At 35.5% G+C, this 22835-nt stretch overlaps 1 protein-coding gene across 2 annotated transcripts in view; it reads left to right on the top strand.

Annotated features, from left to right (window-relative positions):
- PIBF1 (progesterone immunomodulatory binding factor 1) overlaps positions 1 to 22835 on the top strand; it is a 229464-nt gene that overhangs the window by 113669 nt on the left and 92960 nt on the right. For both annotated transcript variants that reach the window (XM_005687655.3, XM_018056511.1), the window contains 2 exons: positions 16062 to 16227; positions 21726 to 21876. In XM_005687655.3, coding sequence (XP_005687712.1) covers positions 16062 to 16227; positions 21726 to 21876 — 317 coding nt within the window. The remainder of the gene's footprint in view (positions 1 to 16061; positions 16228 to 21725; positions 21877 to 22835) is intronic.

Below are 22835 nucleotides of genomic sequence, written 5' to 3'. Positions count from 1 at the left end.
GATTTCCATTCTTTGCTCTATATCTTGGGGGAAAATGGGGCAAAACCATGATTAGCCTACATTCTGCTACTGTTCATACCTGACACTGTTCTTCATAAAAGCTCACCCCAAAAGTGTTTTTTCTTAAGACTTTTTATTTTTAAGACATCATATTTTTAAAGGAGTTTTAGGCTCACAACAAAATTGAGAGGAAAATACATAAAACAAACTATATAACTATTTTTAGATTTGACTTTTTAATGTTCTGATTATTTTTCTTTAATGTAGCTTCACACTACATTAAAAAGCCTATATTGAAAGCAGCATGAAATAGTTTTGAGTACTCCAATGCACTGATGTAATAAATACTCTTAGTTCAGAGGATGATTGAAGTTGAATTTTAAGTGTTGTCATGTTGCCACAAAAGAGAAAACAGCTACACATTCAAATACTGTTATAAAATATTTTACTCTAATTTTATCTCATGCATGCTTTGAGTTATTTTAAGGCAGCATTCCTTTCGTTATATTTGTTTCACTTAAGTACTTAGTTTTATCTATCTTCACATACCTGGTACCAATTTTTTGCCTTTATAGATGGCCAAATATTACTACATATTGTTTATTAATGACATTACATATTTTATTTGATCATGATATGATAGATGCATTGAATTACTCTTAATGCATGCTTGAAATTCTTATAAATCCATGGTACAGTTGTTAAACATACTCAGCGTTTTTAACTCAGCAAAAGAAGCTCTCTCACATTCATTGAAGAATTAGCTTGTAAGCCAAAAATGACAGATGTAGTATTACAGCTGAGACGTGGACTTGTTGAAAAAATCATCTTAATGGCAGAAACATTTGGACAAATACCCAAACGCCTTTTAAATTCCTTTCTCATGTCCTATAATAATCATTGTTGTAATACTGATAGTTGTTTTGTAAGTTTTTACTACCTGCTTTTTTTTCTTTTTCAGTTTAGAAAATTTCACACTTGAAATGACCAGAGTTACTAGAGTTCTGTTTCTCTGTAACATAATATGTGTATCTTTAAACTACTCTTCTGATTTTCGCTGAAAATAGTTTGGATTCAGTGTCTAAGTATATATTTTAAAATTTTATAATATTGAGAACACAAAAGAATGAAAGAGAACAGTTAGTAGAACAATAGGTAGCAGTAATGTATAAAAGTAAAATCTCTAAAATTATATTTTTCATTTTAATGTCAATGAAAAGAAAGCAATTTCAGATATATTCATGGTTCTAAGCATGTTTTTGACCTTTAGAACTTTCACATGGGCAACATGGTCCTATCAGTAGATTTCTTTCCTTTACAAACAGCAATTCTCAATTAGAAAACAGACACTTCCCTCTGGATCGGTATATTACAGGGTAGCTAGTTGGTATGTAATCTGAATAACACAAGATTTTGGTATACTCACCTTTCCAACTGATATATATATATTGATATAATTGAAGAGTATAACTATATATTTAAATATTAAACATGTAGTGATATGATGTTATTTATAAAGAAAAACCTGTAGACATTTGACAAATCTCCTTTGAAAATTCACTTATAAGTTGTGATATCAATATGTATAAATATAAATGTGTATATAAATGTACATTAATTTGGAATATATAAAACTACATAAAATTTTGGGTTTTCTTTGTTTGCTCTTTAAATATATTTTTGGTTGCACTGGGGTGTGCAAGGCACACAGGCTTCAGTAGTTGCCACACACAGGCTCAGTAGTTGTAGCTCGCAGGCTCTAGAATGTGGGCTCAGTAGTTGTGGCTCACGGGCCTAGTTGTTCAATGGCATGTGGAATCTTTCCCGACCAAAGCCCATGTCCCCTGCATTGGCAGGTGGATTCTTACCCACTGTACCACCAGGGAAGCCCGTTTGCTTTTTTTTTTTTTTTTTTTTAGTAATTTTACTCATTTATTTATTTTTGGCTGTGCTGGGTCTTTGTTGCTGCCTGGCTTTTCTCTGCTTGCAGAGAGTGGGGGCTGCTCTCTTGCAGTGTGTAGGTTCTTGTTGCAGTGGCTTCTATTGTCGCAGAGCACAGACTCCAGGGCTTCAGCCGTTGCAGCATGTGGCCTCAATAGTTGTGGTTCCCAGGTTCTAGAGCACAGGCTCAGTAGTTGTGGCACATGGACTTAGTTGCTCCATGGCATGTGGGATCTTACCAGACCAGGGATCAAACCCTTGTCTCCAGCATTGGCGGGTGGATTCTTTAACACTGAGCAGCCAGGGAAGCCTCTGTTTCCTTTTTTAAATAACAAATTAGAAATTGGAGATTGGGTCTGGTACAGCAAGAGTGCTTATTTCTGGCTTCAGAGATCTTTCAAGTGTTTTCAGAATATTAAAACTAAACTGATATAATGTACTTCATCCCTTATTTGGCTAATAAATAAACACTTCAATTTTGAGAAGTAAAATATATGTCAGCCATAATTATTTAAATGGAGGGTGCTTAAGTTTACATTTTTTAAATTGCTCATATCAAACATTTTTTAGTTGCCTTTAAAAATTACTTTTGATTCAAACCACATAATGTAAAAACAACTTTTTTTCCAACCTTTCACATCTCCCAGATACTGTTACCTACAATAATACCATTTCACCAGGATGCACACTTTTCATGTTCTTATGTGATTTTGGCTATATTTATAATACATGTCTAAATATGTATGTAAGTAATGAATCAAGCTTGTATTTTTTAAACAAACACAATAGAATGTATGGATCTGAATGATTATATCCTCCACAAAGTAAGCACTTTTGGGGCTCATACAATGCTTTTCCCAATTGTTCAGTCATCGCTCAGTATAGTTAGTATAGTTAAAAGTATATAAAAGTATAGTTACTTTTTAGCACAATCCTTAGAGTAGCCTTTAATTGTAAGAGCTTTCTTCCTTCAAAGATGTATTTGTTTTTGGAAAATCATACTTAGAGTAAAACTCATTGCTTTGGGTGGGTGAATAAACTGGGCACTACTATTAGTATAAAAAATGAAGTGAGAAATTGGGGAAGGGCTAAATATCTTGACAATCAAGGAATAATTAAGAATGGAAAATTATGGGGCCAATAAAAATAACACTTAAAAGGGGGATTTAATAGCATAGGAAGAATTTTACATTCTATTGAGGGGGGAAAGGATAGCAAATTCGATATGAGGGTGTGATTTACATATAGAATGTACATATATGATAAGATAAAAAATTGGTGAGAAACCGTATTTCATACACCTGTGGGACCATTTTTAATTGATACTGCCACTTTGGAGGGCAGTATCTCTTAAACTTTAAAATCCTTTGACTCAGCAGTTCCACTTCATGATCTTTCTTAGAGAAACATTCACTCATGAACTGGAGGCATTATTTAAAATCATCTTTGAAGCACTCTGTATAATAAAAAAAATTGGAAATAATCTAAATGGTCATAAGTTTAGTACAAAATAAATGAATTTGGTAATTAATTAAATGATTATGTCCACATTGTGATCTGCTACATAGAAAATGGAAAGAATGAGGTAGAGGCATGGAAAGATCCCCATATTCTTAGATGAAAAATAGTTTACAGAGTGTATGTGACATGCTGCCATTAAAAAAAATAATAAAAGTAGATTGATATATCCTTCTGTGTACATGTATTGCTTAAAAAGAAAAAAGAAAACCCAAAGAAGATGCACAGAAGAGTGGTAAATAGGAGGTCTTTAGTCTTTACTTGGGGCTTCCCAGGTGGCACTGGTGGTAAAGAACCCGTCTACCAATGCAAGAGACTTAAAGAGATGTGGATTCAATCCCTGGATCAGGAAGATCCCTTGGAGAAGGAAATGGCAACCCACTCCAGTAATCTTGCCTGAAAAATCACATGGACTGAGGAGCCTGGTGGGCTATAATCCATGGGGTCGCAGAGAATTGGACATGACTGAAGCAACTGAGCAAGCAAATGTTTACTTCTAATATTTGAAGTCTTTCCCTAAGACTGGATGTGATACAGAATTAAAATCTTCCAGTTTGTGTTTTAGTTTTGTTCTTAACTGATAAATATAATTCTTTATTTCCTTTATTTGCCAGGTCAATCTACTTTAATTTATTTTTGTTGGACTGTTTTGACTTTGCTCATGGGTGTATATGTGTATATTCCATTATTTTAATTATTATTTGCCTGATTTTGTAACTGCCATTTGTCTGGGGTTCATCTTTGTTTTCTCGTTTTTCGATATTTGTTTTAATCTCACTTAACGCCATAACAAACCACTTGTGGAATCTTCGTTCCTGACCAGAGATCAAGCCCTGAGCCTTTGGAGTGGGATCCTGACTCCAAGACCCTAGACTACCAGAGAACTAACCCTAGGGAGTTTCAAATAGTGAGAACTCACACAACGGAAACCACCTGAATACAAGATCCACATCACCCAACCACCAGTAGCGCCCTGTACAGGACACCTCATCTAAGCAACAAACAAAACAAAAATACAAACCCAATCACCAGCAGACAGTATTACCACCTCACTCAGCCTTGCCCATCGGAGGAAAAACAAACAAACAAAAAGCACAAAAATCTCACCCTGTACAAAGCTTACACAAACCACTGGACCAACCTTAGGAGGACAGAAACTGAAAGGAAGAAAGAATTCAACCTTGAAGCCTGGGAAAAGGAGACCTCAAATGAGGTAAAAAAAAATAATGAAAAGGCAGAGAAATACTACACAAATGAAGAAACAAACTAGAAACACAGAAGTCCAAATAAATGAAGAGCAAATAGGCAAACCACCTGAAAAGAATTCAGAATAATGATAGTAAAGATGATCAAAAACCTTGAAAACAAAATGGGGAAAATGCAAGAATCAATTAACAAAGATCTAGAAGAATTAAAGAATAAACATACAGAGATAAACAACACAGTTACTGGAATTAAAAATACTCTAGAAGGAATCAATACCAGAATATCTGAAGCAGAAAAATGAATCAGTGAGCTGAAAGATAAAATGTTGGAAATAGCTTATGAAGAGCAGAATAAAGTAAAAAGAATGAAAAGAACTGAGGATAATCTCAGAGACCTCTGGGACGATATTAAACACACCAACATTCGAATTATAGATCTGAAGAAGTCCAAGAAGAAGAGAAAAAAAAAAAAAGGGTATGAGAAAGTTTTTGAAGAGATTATAGTTGAAAATTTCCCCAACATGGAAAAGGAAATAGTCAAGTCCAAGAGGCACAGAGTCCCATGCAGGATAAACCCAAGGAGAAACACACCAGGACACACACTAATCAAACTAACAGACTAAACACAAAGAAAGACTTAAGAGCAGCAAGGGAAAAGCAACAAGTAACATACATGGGAAGCCCCATATGCTTAACAGCTGATCTTTCAGCAGAAACTCTGCAGGCCAGAAGGGAATGGCAAGGTATATTTAAAGTACAGAAAGGGAAAAACCTACAGCCAAGATTATTGTACCCAGCAAGGATCCCATTCAAAATTGATGGAGAAATAAAAAGCTTTTAAGACAAGCAAAAGTTAAGAGAATTCAGTACCACCAAACCAGCTTTACAACAAATGTTAAAAGGACTTATGTAGTCAAGAAATACAAGAGAAGAAAAATGATCTACAAAATCAACCCTAAACAATTAAAATGGCAATAGGAACATATATATCAGTAATTACTTTAAATGTAAATGGATAAATGCTTCAATGAGAAGATAGACTGGCTAAATGGACACAAAAATAAGACCCATATATATGCTGTCTACAAGAAACCCACTTCAGACCTCAAGACACACAGACTGAAAATGAGAGGATGGAAAAATATATTCCATGCAAATGGGAAGCAAAAGAAAGCTGGACTAGCAACCCTCATATCAGAAAAAATAGACCTTAAAATAAAGATTACAAGTGATAATAAGGAAGGACACTACATAATGATCAAGGGATCAATTCAAGAGGAAGACATAATGATTGTAAATATCTATGCACCTAACGTAAGGAGCACCTCAACACATAAGATAAACACTAACAGACATAAAAGGAGAAATTGACAGTAACACAATAATAGTAGGAGACTTTAACACCCTACTTACACCAATGGACAGATCATCAAAACAGAAAATTAGTAAGGAAACACAAATCTTAAATGATACATTAGATGAGATGGATCTCATTGTTATCTTCAGGCCATTCCATCCAAATGCAGAAGACTACACCTTCTTCTCAAGCGCACATGTGACATTCTCCAGAATAGGCCAATTCTTGGGTCATATATCAAACCTCAGTAAATTTAAGAAAATTGAAATCATATCAAGCATCTTCTCCTACCACAACACCATGAGACTAGATATCAATTGCAAGAAAAAAACTGTAAGAAACACAAACACATGGAGATTAAACAACACGTTTCTAAATAACCAACCAGTTACTGAAGAAATCAAAAGGGGAATCAAAAAATTTTTAGAAACAAATGACAATGAAAACATGAGAACTCAAAACCTATGAGATGCAGCAAAAGCAATTATAAGAGGGAAGTTTATAGCAGTACAATCCTACCTCAAGAAACACGAAAAACATCAAATAGACAATCTAACTTTGCACCTAAAACAACTGGGAAAAGAAGAACAAAAAAAAAAAAAAATTAGTAGAAGGAAAGAAATCATAAAGATCCAAACAGAAATAAAAGAAAAAGAAATGAAGGAAACAATAGTAAAGATTAATAAAACTAAAAGCTGGTTCTTTGAGGAGATAAGCAAAATTCAGATTCATCAAGAAAAAAAGAAAGAAGAATCAAATCAACAAAATTAGAAATAAAAAGGAGAGGTTACAAAAGACAATGCAGAAGTGCAGAGGAATTTAAGAGACTTTTCTGAACAGTTATATGGAAATAAAGTGGATAACCTGAAGAAATTGACAGATTCTTAGAAAAGTTCAGTCTTCCGAGACTGAACCAAGAAGAAATAGAAATTATGAACAACCCAATTACAAGCAGTGAAATTGAAGCTGTGATCAAAAATCTCCAAAAAACAAAAGCCCAGGACTAGATGGCTTCACAAAAGAATTTTATCAAACATTTAGAGAAGAGCTAAAGCCTACCCTTCTAAAACTCTTTCAAAAAATTGCAGATGAAGGAATATGTCCAAACTCATTCTATGAGGCCACCATCACCCTGATTCCAAAACCAGACACAAAAAAAGAAAACTACAGGCCAATATCACTGATGAACATAGATGCAAAAATCCTTAACAAAATTTAGCAAACAGAATTCAGGAACACACCAAAAAGCTCAGACACCATAATCAAGTTGGGTTTATTCCAGAAATGCAAGGATTCTTCAATATACACAAATCAATCAGTGTGATACACCATATTAACAAATTGAAAGACAAAAACCGTATGATAATCTCAATAGATACAGAAAAAGCCTTTGACAAAATTCAGCACTCATTTATGATGAAAACTCTTCAAAAACTGGGCATAGCCTACCTCAACATAGTAAAAGCCATATAGGATAAGACTACAGCAAACATTATTCTCAATGATGAAAAACTGAAAGCATTTCTCGTAAGATCAGGAACAAGACAAGGATGTCTAGTTTCACCACTATTATTCAACATAGTTTTGGAAGTCCTAATATAACAATCAGAGAAGAAAAAGAAATAAAAGGAATCCAGATCGGAAAAGAAGTACAGCTCTTAGCAGATGACACAATACTGTACATAGAAAGCCCTAAAGATAGTAGCAAAAACTTAGTAGAGCTAATCAGTGAATTTAGCAATGTTGCAGGATACAAAATCAATACACAGAAATCACTTGTATTTTTATATACTAACAATGAAAAATCAGAAAGAGAAATTAAGGAATCCCATTCACCATTACAGCAAAAAGAATTAAATATCTAGGAATAAACTTACCTAAGGCTACAAAAGAACTGTACACAGAAAATTATAAGACACTAATGAAAGAAATCAATGATGTCATAAATAGATGGAGAGATATTCCATGTTCCTGGGTAGGAACAATGGAGGAATGTCTGTTTAGGTCTTTTTTCCACTTTTTGATTGGGTTGTTTGTTTTTCTGGCATTTTTACAACAATATTGTGAAAATGACTATACTACCAAACACAATATTCAGTTTCAATGCAATCCCTATCAAGTTACCAGTGGCATTTTTCACAGAACTAGAACAAAAATTTCACAATTCATATGGAAACACAAAAGACCCCAAATAGCCAAAGTAGTCCTAAGAAAGAAGAATGGAGCTGGAAGAATCAACCTTCCTGATTTCAGATTATACTACAAAGCTACAGTCATCAGGACAGTATGTTCCTGGCACCAAAACAGAAATTTAGACCAACGGAACAAGATGGAAAGCCCAGAAATAAACCCATGCACTTACAGATACCTTAATCTTTGACAAAGGAGGCAAGAATACACAATAGGGAAAAAACAGCCTCTTCAATAAATGGTGCTTGGAAAATTGGACAGCTACATGCAAAAGAATGAAATTAGAACACTTCCTAACACCATACACAAAGATAAACTCAAGATGCATTACAGACCTAAATGTAATACCAGAAACTATAAAACTCTTAGAGGAAAACATAGGCAAAACACTTTGACATAAATCAAAGCAAGATCCTCTGACCCACCTCCTAGAGTAACAGAAATAAAAACGAAAGTAAGCAAGTAGGACCTGATTAAACTTAAAAGTTTTTGCACAGCAAAGGAAACTATAAGCAAGTTGAAAAGACAACCCTCAGAATGGGAGAAATAATAGCAAATGAAACAACTGACAAAGGATTAATTACCAAAATATACAAGCAGCTCATACAACTCAATGCCAGAAAAACAACCCAATCAAAAAGTGAGAAAAATCCCTAAACAGACATTTCTCTAAAGAAGACATACAGGTAGCTAACAAACACATGAAAAGATGCTCAACATCACTCATTATTAGAGAAATGCAAATCAAAAGTACAATGAAGTATCACCTCACACCAGTCAGAATGGCCATCATCAAAAAGTCTACAAACAATAAATGCTGGAGATGGTGTGGAGAAAAGGAACTGCTCTTACACTGTTGGTGGGAATGTAAATTGATAAAGCCACTATGAAAGACAGTATGGAGATTCTTTTTAAAAAATCTAGGAATAAAACCACCATATGACTCAGCAGTCCAACTCCTAGGCATATACCCTGAGGAAACCAAAATTGAAAAAGATACATGTATCCCATTGTTTGTTTCAGCACTGTTTACAATAGCTAGAACATGGAAGCAACCTAGATGTCCATCGGGAGATGAATGGGTAAAAAAGTAGTGGTACATATACACAATGGAATATTACTCAGCCATAAAAAGGAACACATTTGTGACAGTTCTGATGAGGTGGGTGAACCTAGAGCTTATTATACAGAGTGACGTGAGTTAGAAAGAGAAAGATAAATATTGTATTCTAACACAAAAATGTGGAATCTGGATGAATGGTACTGAAGAACTCATTTACAGGGCAGCCATGGAGAAACAGACATAGAGAATAGACTTATGAGCATGGGGAGATTGGAGGAGAGGGCGAGATGCTTGGAGAGGGTAACATGGAAATTTACATTACCATATGTAAAATAGGTAGCCAATGGGAATTTGCTGTATGGATCAGGAAACTCAAACAGGGGCTCTGTATCAACCTAGAGGGGTGGGTTGGGGAGGGAGATGGGAGGGAGTTTCAAAAGGGAGGGGATATATATATGCCTATGGCTGATTCATGTTGAGGTTTGATAGCAAAACAACAAAATTCTATAAAGCAATTATCCTTCAATAAAAAAATTAATTAAAAAAAATTAAACCCTTGAAAATATTTACTTGTGCAGAGAAGAAGGAGCAATATGAAAATATAAACAGTTATCATTATAAGCTTATGATTGACATTTTTTTCCGTTTTCCATATTTGCTAAAATTCTATGATAAATCTATTATTTGTATAATCAACACAAAAATTGTAAAGCCATTTTGAATAAATGATGAGAAGACATTTCTCATGTGGCTTATAGATCATCTCAGAATAAAAGTAAATCCAAAGTATTTCTTAAACAGTGATCAAATTGTTCATTTACATAAGTGTCTATTCCCAGCCCTATGAAGTAGTAGCACTTATCCTGATGTCACTGGTGCATTTGTTAAAAATTTAATTCTCTTTGTTTTATTTACAATTTGTATAGCTGAGACTGTCTAGTAAATACATTAATATGGTTTGAGTAGGTAATTTTCACTACTGGTTTAAGATACCAAGTTTCAAATCATTGTGAAAGACTTCTATTGTCTTCATGTGTTTGACATTGTATCTCTTCTTTAAAAAGAAAAAGTCTTTATTCTTTTAAAGTCTTGAATATGATGCATGGCCAGTATATATATTTTTTAATTAATCACTTACTTTTGTTCTGAAATACAGGTTTTGGTAAACTCTGGCATACATGTCTTTGCTCAAATACCACCTTCTCCGCCCAGCCCCTTTAAAATAACACCATCACTGACATCTGCATATTTCCCCTACTCTATTATTATTATTATAATTTATTACCATATCACTTTACATTTGTTTGCCTTCCTCGCATCATTATAATGTGAGCTTCTTAGAGTAGTAATGCAATTTGTGCTTCTCTGGTATCCTAATAGAACCTGACACACTTAAATACACAGTAAATATTTTTAAATGAATTAAATGTTGTGGAATGAAATATTCTGGTTGGGACCTCCCTGGTGGTCCAGTGGTTAAAACTCCATGCTTCCATTGCAGGGGCATAGGTTCAGTCCCTGGTCAGGGAACTAAGATCCTGCATGCCATGTGGCCTGCCCACACCCACACACACACTCACACACACACAAAAGGAAATATTCTGGTTAATAGAAAGTTAACCCTATATAAAACAGCCTATTTGAAAGAGAAAATAAAAAGCTTACTCCATACTCATGCTTTAAATATGTAATTGATATAATACTACATATTTAAATGCATATCCTTGGAAGGACTGATGCTGAAGCTCCAATACTTTGTTCACCTGATATGAAGAGCCAACTCATTGGAAAAGACCCTGATGCTGGGAAAGATTGAGGGCAGGAGGAGAAGGGGACGTCAGAGGACAGGATGGTTGGATGGCATCAGTGACTCAATGGAAATGAGTTTGCACAGAGTCTGGGAGATAGTGAAGTACAGGGAAGCTTGGCATGCTGCAGTCCACAGGGTGACAAAGAGTCGGGTGAAACTTAGTGACTGAACACCAACAACAAATAATACTAGTTAATACAAGATTAGATACAGATCTATAAATATAGATATACAGATAGATATTATTGAGAGCAAGAAAACCTTTAGGGATAATTGAAAAATCAATGGTTTAGTATCTTTAACCTAAGATAATTAGCTTTTTCTCAGTTCACAGAAGCAGAAAATCCAAATGAACAGGTTCTTGTGTTTGTGTTTTTCCTCAATTCTTAATTAGCAGAATGATTCGGAAGGCTTGGTTAACTGTCAATGACTCATCCAGAGCATTTTCAGCATGTGGTTCAAGGCTAGTATTACAAGTGGAACTGGTCTAGAAGCACAACCAAAATTCTCTCTAAACAGAATGGAAATGAGTTTTATCCCCATAGGAGGCATAGAAAGTAAAGGTACAGATTAGTTATCAGCTCAACCAAAATGAATACTTCAAAGGAAACTGAACATCAACTCAGTGAAGCCTGTTGAAAGAATAAGGAGGAGGGACCTAAAACACCAGAGTGAAAAGAGATTGATGTCCCACCCGTGTAAACAAAATTCATTCTTAGTAATCAGAGATGACAGCTTCTGTCCCTGGCTAATCCAGTTTCCCACAGTGTAATCCCTATCTGAAGTTTCAGGCCCGTCTCTGTTTCTGAGCACTATTCTTTTTTTGGTTTTATTTTTGTTTTTTCACATGTAGAAAGTTCATCAGCAGCCTGTGCTCCATTTATTTGTGGAGTTTAGAATTAATTTCTCCTCCCCACACAGAGGATTTAGTGGTTCAACCATGACTTCCTGCTCCCGTGTATTCTTATAAACCCCACAAGTATTTTCTCTGTATTGACCCAGAGTTCCTCTCAAAACTTGATTTAACTGATGCCCAGCTACTAAAAATCTCTCCCTGAACACTTGCCTATAACTGGAAATCCTATGACTTTGCTTAGCTTTTTTTACCAGTCTTCCTTGTATGTGCCTTGCCTCAGCTGCTTCACTGCCTTCATTCTAAATTAGACCAGCTCTCAGGATTTCTTAATGGAAGGACCACCTGTCGATCCTGGTAACTACAGGAACCTTACCACTGGATATGTGAGATCTTAGTTCCCTGACCAGGGATCAAACCGATGCCCCCGCAGTGGAAGCATGAAGTCTTAACCAATGACTGCCAGAGAAGTCCCACACCCACTTTTAATATTTGGGAAGCCATGAACATTATGTGGATAAAAATTCAAAGATCAGCTGCTGTTACTCATTGGAGTAAAAACTAGATTAATAATTATAGCAGTCTTTGACTTTCTTGGGCCTCCCTGGTGGCTCAGACAGTAAAGAATCTGCCTGCCATGTGGAAGACTGGGTTTGATCCCTGGATCAGGAAAATCCCCTGGAGAACGGAACGGCTACCCACTCCAGTATTCTTGCCTGGAGAATTCCATGGACAGAGGGCAGAGTTGGACATGATCGAGTGACTACCATTTTCACTTTTGACCTTCTTACCCGTGATAACTTTGTTGATAGAAATGGGAGATAGAAATACATTGCTTGGCTTAATACATCAGAGTATAATGAGCAAACTTTCACCATAGTATATATGTAAAGCCTGCTGATGTAAATATTGTTATACAGATCTGTTGTTATTTAGTGTTTTATCTAGTGCTTTTGTTCCAATGAGCTCTCCTGTTTCTGAAGACAGAATTCTATCTTGATGTCTCTCCTGCAGTTATTTCTCAGCATTGCAAAATATGCAGTGCTGCTTGGGGTTTATTCACTGTAGCTGAAAGCATTTCTTATGGGTTAACTCTGTTGTTCCCTGTCTAACTGCTCATTTTCACCTTTTCACAGGTGAAATTCTCCTTGTTTGTCCAGCTTAAAGTATGTTGCAGTGACTATTCCTTAAGAGCAAACAGTTCATTCTAGGTCTTCATAGTACTATTCTTAAAGTAGTGTGTGATTTATGAGTAAGTCTTATGCAAACTAAAAACCCAGCTAATGTAAAGACTAATCTAGTCAAACTAGGGACCTGGGGTGACTATAGCTGGAGATGCTGATAAACTTTGTAAGAAATGTGACCTCTTAAGGTTACTACGCTGAATTAGAATGTCAAACATAAACTTGCGAACATATGAATAATATTGCCTTCATTCAAATAAAAGTTTCACATTAAGAGAAGAAGATGAGAAGTCTGAGTCAACTGCGTAAAATGTGACAGGTTATATTAGCAAAACAAATAGGAGGAAGTTAGCTGAATTGTCAGCCTGTACCCTGGTCGCCATCTCTTCCTCACACTGAAACTGCCTTTGCAGCGCTAATGTTTCTAAAGTGTTTTCACAGTTCGACTTAAGTTAAAATAATAACTATTATTACAAAGGCATAATGATTTGAGGCAGATTTTCCTTTACTGTGTAAATGACATGAGAATAGATGAATCCTTTAGGATTATCATTTGGTTCATGTAAGTGGCATTTTATTAAACTTAATATCCTCAAATTTTTAAGTAATCACTATTGTACTTAACTGTGTAGTAAAATGGGAAGGTGAATAGTGCTAAAAGAAACTTTCAAATGCCACATAATGAATAAGAAGAGCAGGTGTAATCTAAAAGCTAAGTCTTTCATTTCCTGTTTGAAGTTGACCTCAGAATTACTGACAATGTCCTGGATCGTAAAAAGGCAAACTTTGCATTTTAATTTTTTCAGAACAAACTCTTTTAAAAATAAATATCACATTCCAAATGACTTAGTATTTATTTCAATAATAAGGTCTAGTATGCCCCATAGTTTAGCATACAAATAGGTATGGATTTCACATGTTTTATGCATTTATATTTTATATGACTATTTACCCCAGGGAATTCAGGGCATTTTCATGTCAGTAAGTTGTTTAATTAATAAATTTTTGACTAAAGTAATTGTTTTGCTGCTTCATATCCGTGATGATGGCTATAATCAAAGAGACAATGGTAAGTTTTGATAAGAATATGAAGGACTTACCACCCTCGTAATTGCTGGTGAGAATGTGCAACCACACTGAAAGCAGTTTGTCAGTTCCTCAAAAAGCTTAAAACCTGAGTGACCATATGACCTAGCTATTCTTTTATATACGTATATAATTAATGCCTGGACTTCCCAAAAAGTTAAACACACAAGCTGACATTCACCTTAAAGCCTTGGTGTGTATTAAGTGATGTGTACCAATAAGCCTGAATGGAGCTTCCACCACTCTGAATGTAACATAACTTGAAAATAAAGAAAGATTCAAGAGTACCAAGAGTGAAGTAGCCTGTAGCAAGAATCTAATGCCTGTCTTCTCTGATTATATTTTAAATGTTCTTGTCACAAGAGTGAAGCGACTTCCTTTAAAACACATTTGAAAGTTTATCTGACTTCAGAAATATCAGCTAAGATTCTTATGTAATAGTGGAAAGATCATTACTATGGAGTCAAACATAGCTGGATTTGAGACCCCCTCTGAAATCTACCAGGAACTTCTTCCCCTTAAAGAAATGAATTAATCTCTGAACCTCTGGTTTCTCATCTGCAAAATACCTAATAGAGTTGTGGGATTAAATGAGATGCCATGGGTAAAACAGACTACTCTCTGTTTCTCTGGCCTGCATGTACTCTTGTTTCTACTTCTAAGAACTTCCACCTTGGACTTCTTTCTGCTGTGTACTCAAACACACATCTACACAAAGAGTTAATTCTTCTTCTTGTATGTACCCATCAAACCTAGGGTTTACCTTATTGAAGCGCTTATCTTGTTCTATTGAATTTTCATATTTATTTGCATCTCTTCCCCAGAAAACTAAGTTCTTTTTTTTTTTTTTTTTTTGGCACACCACGCAGCTTGTGGCATCTCAGTTCCCCAACCAGGGTCTCAGTTCCTGGACCAGGGACTGAAGACCGGCCCTGGCAATGAAAATGCTGAATCCTAACCACTAGACCACGAGGGAACTCCCAAAACATAAGTTCTTCAAAGGGGAAAAAAAATTGTCTTCTACTGTATACATATTTGCCTGGCATGGTGACTAGCTCAATAAATATTTGAAAAAATCGAATTTTAGGACCATCTAGCATTATATTGGGTTCATAATAACTCCCTGAAAAGGCATACTCTGTCTTTGTTTTGCTTTTTGTTAGAACATAGTCAACTTGAAGCATTTTCAGATCTACAGTATGCAGTGATTTATATGTTAAATGGAAATGTTTTTATTACTAGTTATACCTATGGAATGAAGAGAATGTTTCTTATCTGTGTTGTAATAGACTGCTTATTGTTATATATTTATCTTTGTAATATGTACATTATGTTTTCTTATAAAAATCAAATATATATTTACCAGCTTTAAAATGTATTTTATATATGTCTCAAGAATTGCAAGTTAATGCATATATTTCATGCCATTCTTCTCCATTTAATATTATTTAGACAGAATGAAATAGCAAGGTTGGAAACAATGCTATAGATTTAAGAAAGCCTATGAAATATATGGAAATTAAGTCATTTTAAGTAATAACTGAACCTTGCTCTTACCATTTTTATTTTAAATGTCTTATCTTGCAAAATAATAATAATAGGTAATAACTATTTTGGAATGGGAAGAATGAAAATAAGAGAGCAGTAAAGGAAGTTTAATCAGTATGTTTTGTTTCCCCGGACTTAGCATATTTCCATACACACGACCATCTAAATTATTTACAAAAGCTTGGCTGAATGAATAAAAGTTATTAACTGAATGATAATATAGGGATATTGAACAGGTAGAAGTACTGCTTATGTTTCTATAAATTGAGATTCCTTTATTGTGTCATAATTGTTTTCTTTTTTCAGGTACAGAGAACTACAACTTAGTGCAGAAAGCAAAGTAACAGAATTTCTCCATCAAAGTAAAATAAAATCTTTTGAAAGTGAGCGTGCTCAACTTCTACAAGAGGAGACTGCAAGAAATCTCACACAGTGTCAGTTGGAATGTGAAAAATACCAGAAAAAATTGGAGGTACATATACAAGCTTTTGTTTTAAAATTAACACAGAATGTCAGCTCTGTAAGCATAAGGTCTGTTTTCTTTTTCATTTAATTTTGGTTGTGCTTGGTGTCTGTTGCTGCACACTGGCTTTCTTCTAGTTGGGGCGAACTGAGGCCATTGTGGCACTTGGGCTCAGTAGCTGTGGTGCACAGTTGCCCCACGGCATGTGGACTCTCCCTGGACCAGGGATTGAACCCGTGTCCCCTCCATTGGCAGGCAGATTGTTAACCACTGGACCACCAGGGAAGTCCATATATCATATTGAGCTTTATAAATAATATTTGTGTTATGTATGAGAAGGAGCCGTGTCTTTAATTTTTAAAGATCTCTTATCAAGAGAATGTATCTTCCTCTTTTAGATAAAAAGGTGGAAAGAAGTAATGGACAGCCTCTAAGAAAAGAAATGCAAATTGCCATAGGTCTGTTTGTTGTTTTTAAAGTGTTGGCAGAAGTCCCCTTAAATGGGAAATCTCATTTAAGTAGAAAATGGACCATCCCTTCTAGAGAATGATATGGTAATTTGTGTTAAAGTCCTTAAAAAATTGATCCAGTAATTTTAGTTAAAGGAACAATGAGGTGCTTGTTGAGAACAAGTAAGATTTTATGTTCTTTGTGTATATCACAGCATTATTTATTATCATAAAAACTGGAAGTGTCTTAAAATGTCCAACAATAGATAATTAAACAGTTTTTGATTAGTATGTTAAAATGATAAATTTTGCTGTATTCATACATTGTATGATTATGTGCAATCATGTTCTTCAATATGTTAGAATCAAGGAAATGCTTCTTTAAAATGCTGAATGAAAGACACAATAATATCATATAAAGTGAAGTCCCTCAGTCATATCCAACTCTTTGCAACCCCATGTACTGTAGCTCGCCAGGCTCCTCCATCCATGAAATTTTCCAGGCAAGAATACTGGAGTGGGTTGCCATTTCCTTCTCCAGGGGATCTTCTTGACCCAGCGATCGAACGCAGGTCTCTCACACTGCAGGCAGACTCTTTACCATCTGAGCCACCAGGGAAGCTTAATAATATCATTAGCATGATTAATTGATGATGTAAATATTCATTACAATAAACTTGCAGAGACTACATTTTGGAAAAGTACTCTGATAAGATTAACAAAACAAAAGGAACTTCCCTGGTCATCCAGTGGTTAAGAGTCCACCTCAGAGTTCAAGGGGGACACGTGTTATATCCCTGGTTGGAGAACTAAGGTACCACCTACCACGGAGCAACTAAGCCCACACACCACAGCTCTCTAGTCCTTGCGCACTGGAGCCCATGCAACACAGCTAGAGAGTCCGTGCACCGCAGTGAAAGATCTGCATGGTGCGTCAAAGATCCCACGTGCCCCAACTAAGACCCAGGGCAACCAAAATAAATAAATAAATATTTAAAAAATAATAATAACAACAAAATAAAGAGTCTGACAGAAAATAAAGCCTTAGGGAAAAACATAAAGACAGTGTTAATTAAATAGCACATATTTAAAGAAACATGAGTAAAAATTATAGATGATACCTACTTCTGAATAAACCAGTGTTCTGCATTTAAAACTTTTTCAGGTACCTTCTTTGGGAAACTGCTGCAGTCACAATCTGCTACAGGCGACTCTCCCACACATTTTAGATTAGATTAGCTCTGCTTTGGTGTTCGTCATCTGCAAATTTTTTATGGTTTAAGTATTGTAATTCCTAGCCATTTCTTTTTCTTTCCACATCAGATGGCTGTGCTTACGGATGTGTTTGGGGGGAGTGAGGGGTTATATTTAGGAAAGTAGAAAGCCACTTGCCCTATCTGCATACTGAAACCAACATTTCATTAACCAATACTTTACAACACACAGCGCTGATGTTTTAACCCTTCTGTTTTATTGTTTTTAGCTGGTTGTAGTCAAAACTGATTTCATGACCTCCTAAAGGTTGCAACTTAAAATATGAAAACCAGTTTTCCATAGAGCTACCCACTTAGTCTGTGGATGCAGGTGACTAGTAATTATTGAGCTCTCTGTAGAGGCCTTACATGGAGAAACACCTTTGTGAAAAATACTATGATTGTAAAAACTTGGGTTGATAAAACTGAGGTGTTAGGGGAATTTCTTTACAGTTTCTCCTCTGTTAAACTAGGATCTTTGAGAGGACAGGGACTATTTACTTACTATTGTTATCAGTGCCTAACACAGCACCTCACTCATAGTGGATGCTCAATAAATATTTAATGAGTGAATGAATGGTGTGATGCTGCGCTATGCTTAGTCAATCAGTCGTTTCTGACTCTGCAACCGCATGAGCCGTAGCCCACCAGGCTCCTCTGTCAATGGGGATTCTCCAGGCAAGAATACTAGCGTGGATTGCCATGCCCTCAGGGGATCTTCCCAACCCAGGGATCAAACCCAGGTCTCTCACATTGTAGGTGGATTCTTTACCATCTGAGCCACCAGGGAAGCCCAAGAATACTAGAGTGGGTAACCTATATCTTCTCTGGGGGTCTTCCCGACCCAGGAATTGAACTGCGCCTCCTGCATTGCAGGCAGATTCTTTACCAGTTGAGCTACCAGGCACGCCCCATTTATAATGAAGTCAGAGAGAAATAATGTTGTGAAGGGTAAAGATTACTATAATTATGTACTTTTTGATGGCTTTTACCCAATATTCTCATTGATTTATGCCTTAGGGACAGTCTGTTTTATTTTTTTCCTTATCAGTTTCCAAATGCTTTCCAAAAACTGGCTTTAGAACTTTCTTGGTGGTTCAAGTGGTTAAGAATCCACCTGCCAATGCAGAGAACACATGTTCGCTCCCTGGTTCAGGAAGATCCCACATTCTGTGAGGCAGCTAAGCCCGTTCCACAGCTACTGAGCCCACGTGCACCTGGAGCCTGTGCTCTGCAACAAAAGAAATAACTGCAATAAGAAGCCCACACACAGCAACTAGAGAGTAGCCCCCACTCACCACAACTAGAGAAAGCCCTCACGTAGCTACAAGACCTAGCACAGCCGCAAGGAAATAAATGGCAAGTTTTACTTAAGAAAACACTGACTTTATATTTTTGTCTTAGAGCAATTATTGACCTATAATTTTGTGTTTTCATTCACTTTATGTATGTTATCTATATAATTTTATAACTTTGTATTATAATTCTGTTATTTAAGGGAAGGAAATATCCACTGTGAGAGCTTGATATTTAATGGATTCTTAAAAGCAGTTGACCTATTTTTTGCATTCATGATTAAACTCAGATGTTCATAGGTTGGTTTTTCCCTAAAGAATCTTTAATGTAATAGCCTTCCATAGGTCTAGTAATCATGTTCTTCAGTGGCTTTTCAGAAACTGTAATAAATTTATTCACATCAGCCACTTAGACAAACCCATGATAAAAGAGAATTCTCTACCGTGGTGTACCAGAGGTATTGAAAGGTACCCCAAGTCAAAAGTTTCTGGCCCTGTCTTCTTTCTATCATGAATGAGAATTTTAAATTGTATCTTTCAATTTAATACTACCTTTCAGTCTCCTCTTAAAATAGTATTTTATGAAATATGTCGTCTCCAGCATTTTAGTTCTTTGTCTCTTCAGATATCCATTTCTGCAGTTTTTCTTTCGTAGTTTTGTTGGGAAAGTGAGATACAGATGAAAGGTTATCAGCCCTGCTGTGAGAACCACCATTTAACACTGTCCTTACTGAGCCTTTCTACTGACAAAGGCATTAATGTGTCACCAGCGACCAGATTCTTAATGAATTACATCCCAACTTAGTGAACTCTCTGAAAACCCCAGATTGTTTCACTGTGCAGTGATTTTGTTATAGTAAATTCTCTAGAAAGCATTTCCAACCAGCAAGAATTAATGCTACAACAGGAATTTTCTTTTTCTGATCCAATCAAGAATACTACAAATCATCCTACAAATATAACTCCCGTGTTACTCTTTTTCCATCTTCCAAAGGAATGTATTTAGAGGGTAGGGGGTGATTGTTAGTTTATTTGGAGTTGGGAGAGAGTTTTGATGGAAGTAATTTAAGAAAATGAGATGAAATAGATTAAATTAAATCAAAATTTCTGCTTGTTAAAAGCTGTAAATAAATCTTCCATATCTTCTTTCTCCCTATTGCAGGAAGCAGTCACATACATTTGTTAAGGTAAACTTTATGTCATTAGAGAAAATAACTTTTCTTCAAAATTGCTTAATAATAGAGAATTCGGGATAATTAAAGCAGTATATCTAGAGAAGGAAATGGCATCCCACTCCAGTATTCTTGCCTGTAGAGTCCCAGGGACGGAGGAGCCTGGTGGGCTGCCGTCCATGGGGTCGCACAGAGTCGGCCATGACTGAAGCAGCTTAACAGCAGCAGCAGCAAAGCAGCACATCTCATCTTTATGAGCCATTTAATACAGAGTATTCGTACTTGTATTTCCTGCAGTGTGTAATAGTATTTTTCAGCACTTTTACTGTATTCTAGTCACTCTGCTAAACACTGTGAATTTATCCTCTCATTTAATGCTTCCCACAACACACCGAGGTAGGCCTAGAAAGAATAATTACCTAAGATCACAACGAGTAAGTGTCAAAGCCAGGATTGAAATCCAAATCTTTCTGGCTCCAAACCATATTCTTACCATAATATTCAATTGCTTCTCAGGAAATACTGCATTCCTTATGCTGTGTGAAGAAGTAAGTATAATACCACCCCATAATTTAGTCTGTACTAGTAGGTAAACTTTCTAGATAGTTGCAATTTAATGTAAGCGTTAAAACATTCCTTTGTCACTAGAAATGTCTCCTTCTTGGTGAATTCATTATTGTCACCCTAGTGATTTCTTCAGTAAGTTACCATAGGAAAATATAGGCTTTTTTCTTCTACTTAAAATAAATCCAATTTCCATGTCTTTTATATGTCTTTTTAATAAATTTGTTATCCTTTCTTTCTATACAAAGGCAATTTCTGGTACTGTTCCAAGTAGCACTTCACATTTACATTTTGGTTTGCTGCTTTGAATTCATGATTGTTCAGCAAACCAAAAATCTTAACTAAAACCATGGTCTGGGTAAATGAAACAGTCTGTGGTAGAAAACTGAAGGACTCATTACGAGTATGTAATTTTTACACACAGCTTTGCAAGTCTTTCTCAAATATCTGTGATCACTAGATAAATAATCTCCACCTAGGTGAGGAGTATAGCATTATTGCATTTTTTGAATTCTAACAAGCAAATGCCAATGTTACTCCTACAACTATTCCTAAGTTTTACATTTTTTTCAATTTATATAAAAAGGTGCTTCATAATTTTCAGTTCAAAACAAATTATTTTCCTTAGGAACGAATGTATTTTACCTCTTCGGTCATCTTCATTGAGCTTTCTCTTCATATCTAAATTATTAAAAAATATTTTTTGCTTCATGTTTTCGTCTTGACTGCCAACCAATTTAATTCTGCCTTTGCCATTTTTTTTTCCACTTCTAGGTTCTAACTAAAGAATTTTATAGTCTCCAAGCCTCTTCTGAAAAACGCATTACTGAACTTCAAGCACAGAACTCTGAACATAAGGCAAGGCTAGACACTTATGAGAAACTGGAAAAAGAGCTTGATGAAATAATAATGCAGACTGCAGAAAGTAAGTCTCCCCCAACACACACACCCCCAATGCAGACACAGCTTTTTCTTCTGACAGCACAAGGAACCTGATACTGTTTCTAAAACTGCTTTGCTATATTTCTTTAAAATATTACTTGTGACTTTCTTTGAAAGAATACTTTGTATTTTAAAAAATAATTAACCTTAATTCTAGTGATTTGAGAGCAAAAAATATATATTTGTCTAACTATGATAGATTTTATCTTTTCATTTATTTATTTGTTTTACTGCTTCATTTCACTCATTCAGCGATAAAGTGATTACATATGCCAGGATCTAGGGTGTAGAGTTCATGCAGTAATTCTTGCTTATAGGTATTCCTAGTCTATTCTGCTGGGAGAGACAAACATGTCAACAGATAATTAAAGTGCTATTAGCAAAAGAGAGGCAGATCTTGGTAAGTACAGAAGAGATCATGAGTTAATTCCTTGTTCGAGGTGAGGAATCCCAAAGAGGGGAGATAACATTTGAATGAGTCTTGAAGGACAGATAGAAATTCATTGCACACCCTGTGTTATAGACTTTGACCTTTAATTTCTACTTCTTTATTCCTCTCTTATTTGCCATCTTCCTGTGTTGTCCTTGACTCCAAGAGAATATTTCAAATTAACATTTCACCATTGCCTGAGATGTTTGCCACAGTACATTATTTCTATTCAAAAGTCAGAAATGATAGTATTATTCTTATAAAAGTAGGTTTAATCTTCAGCTGAAGTTGAGGTTGACTCTATCTGGGGTACCTTTTCTTATGAAGACTGTGTTATGTTGGTAGCCCAATTTAAGAAAAAACTTTTTTTCATTTCTGTAATTGCCTTTTTTTAATTTCTAAGGTCAGTGTCTGATAACTACAATAGTTTCCAAATTTATCCTCAGTTTCTTCATGGCATCTGAGTAACCTCTATAAAATATAGATTTGACCATACCATACACCTGCTTTAA

The sequence above is a fragment of the Capra hircus genome, chromosome 12 (genome assembly GCF_001704415.2).
Source record: "Capra hircus breed San Clemente chromosome 12, ASM170441v1, whole genome shotgun sequence".
Classification (NCBI taxonomy): domain Eukaryota; kingdom Metazoa; phylum Chordata; class Mammalia; order Artiodactyla; family Bovidae; genus Capra; species Capra hircus.
This window is presented reverse-complemented; position numbering and strand designations above follow the sequence as displayed.